General features: G+C 26.1%; 1 protein-coding gene across 1 annotated transcript in view; it reads right to left on the bottom strand.

The window, feature by feature from the left end:
* The window catches only part of LOC107490902 (protein NSP-INTERACTING KINASE 2), an 8,934-nt gene that overhangs the window by 4,997 nt on the left and 2,550 nt on the right, over positions 1–1,387 (bottom strand). Inside the window, 1 exon segment of the mRNA XM_021143448.2 lies at positions 539–880. Coding sequence (XP_020999107.1) covers positions 539–880 — 342 coding nt within the window.

Genomic DNA, 1,387 nt, shown 5'->3' on the forward strand with positions numbered 1-1,387 from the left:
AATATTCAGATATTTTATATTTATATATTTTATATTTAATTATTTAAGAATAAAAAATTTTGTTGTCATTTAAAATATTGTGTATTAAAGTATTGTCATTTAAAGTATTTATTTATGTACTATAATATTCTATATTTATTAGAGTCCATCAATGTTCTTCTTTTATATTAGCCTTTGATTTTCATCTAATAAAATCTAATGGCCTATATAAATGTGGCTTATTCAATAAGCACATAATTGTTGAGCTCGTTTTAGACATACCCCTTTTTATCTATCAATTATGTTTAGGTATAACAATATAAAAGTACTTTTTTGTTTATTTATTATATGAAAAACATCTTTTTTTAAGAAAAAAAAATCTTTAAAAAAATGTATAAATTACAGCTTCTCAAAAAAGATATTTTTTTATTTTTTTAGTACTTTTATTTTTACTACTAGAAATTTAACAAACACACTAAAAAATAAAAAAAAAATCTTTTATCAAATAAAAAAAAATTTATCAAAATAATGGGCACAAGCAGTGAAAGATGGCGAGTACCTTTAAGACGGTAGGCGACACTGCCGTTGGACATGTAGGGGTAAACCAAGAGCCTCTCCGTTGCTGTCATGCAAAATCCATAAAGGCGAAGGAGATTCCGGTGGACAGCTAAGCTGATCATCTCAACTTCTGTCTGGAATTGGATCTCACCACCAATGGCATTACCATCTTTCAGCCTCTTCACTGCTATGGCTGTACCATCTGGAAGGTACCCTTTGTACACATTTCCAAAACCACCTTTTCCAACCAAGTTCTTGCTGCTGAAGTTGTTTGTTGCAACTTGAAGTTCTCTGAAATTGAATTTCTTCAGGTTCCCTAGGCAAACCTCTTCATGGTGTTGTTCTGAAACTTTTACAGAACGAGTTAAAAAGAGAAGAATACATTATGACCGGTGATTACTCATGTGAAAATGATGAATAAGAATCATTAGATAATTAAATAATTTAATATGTTTCGCTAAATTTACGTCTAACAGTTCTCATTATCATCTTCAAGAGTATTCACCAACATAGGTCTACCAAGTAACAAGTGATTAAAAGAGAATTATTTAGTATATGCTTTTTTGTTTTACTTATTTTTATTGTTTTTTATTCAAAATTTTGTAAATAATAAAAATAATAAAATTTTGTGTTCTAATTTTATTTCATATCTTTACTTTTTTATTATAAAATTCTAAAATTGGAAACAATAAGAATCAAAATAAAAATATAAAAACTGAGTATTATATTCCTAAAACACATTTAATATATATAAATTACTTTTTCATTTATTTTTCATTCAATTTTATCAAAATTGAAGTCACTTTTTCAATACTTTAGATAGTTCATAGTTGAAACTTGAAAAAATTTT

This window comes from Arachis duranensis, chromosome 5, assembly GCF_000817695.3.
Source record: "Arachis duranensis cultivar V14167 chromosome 5, aradu.V14167.gnm2.J7QH, whole genome shotgun sequence".
Classification (NCBI taxonomy): Eukaryota; Viridiplantae; Streptophyta; class Magnoliopsida; order Fabales; family Fabaceae; genus Arachis; species Arachis duranensis.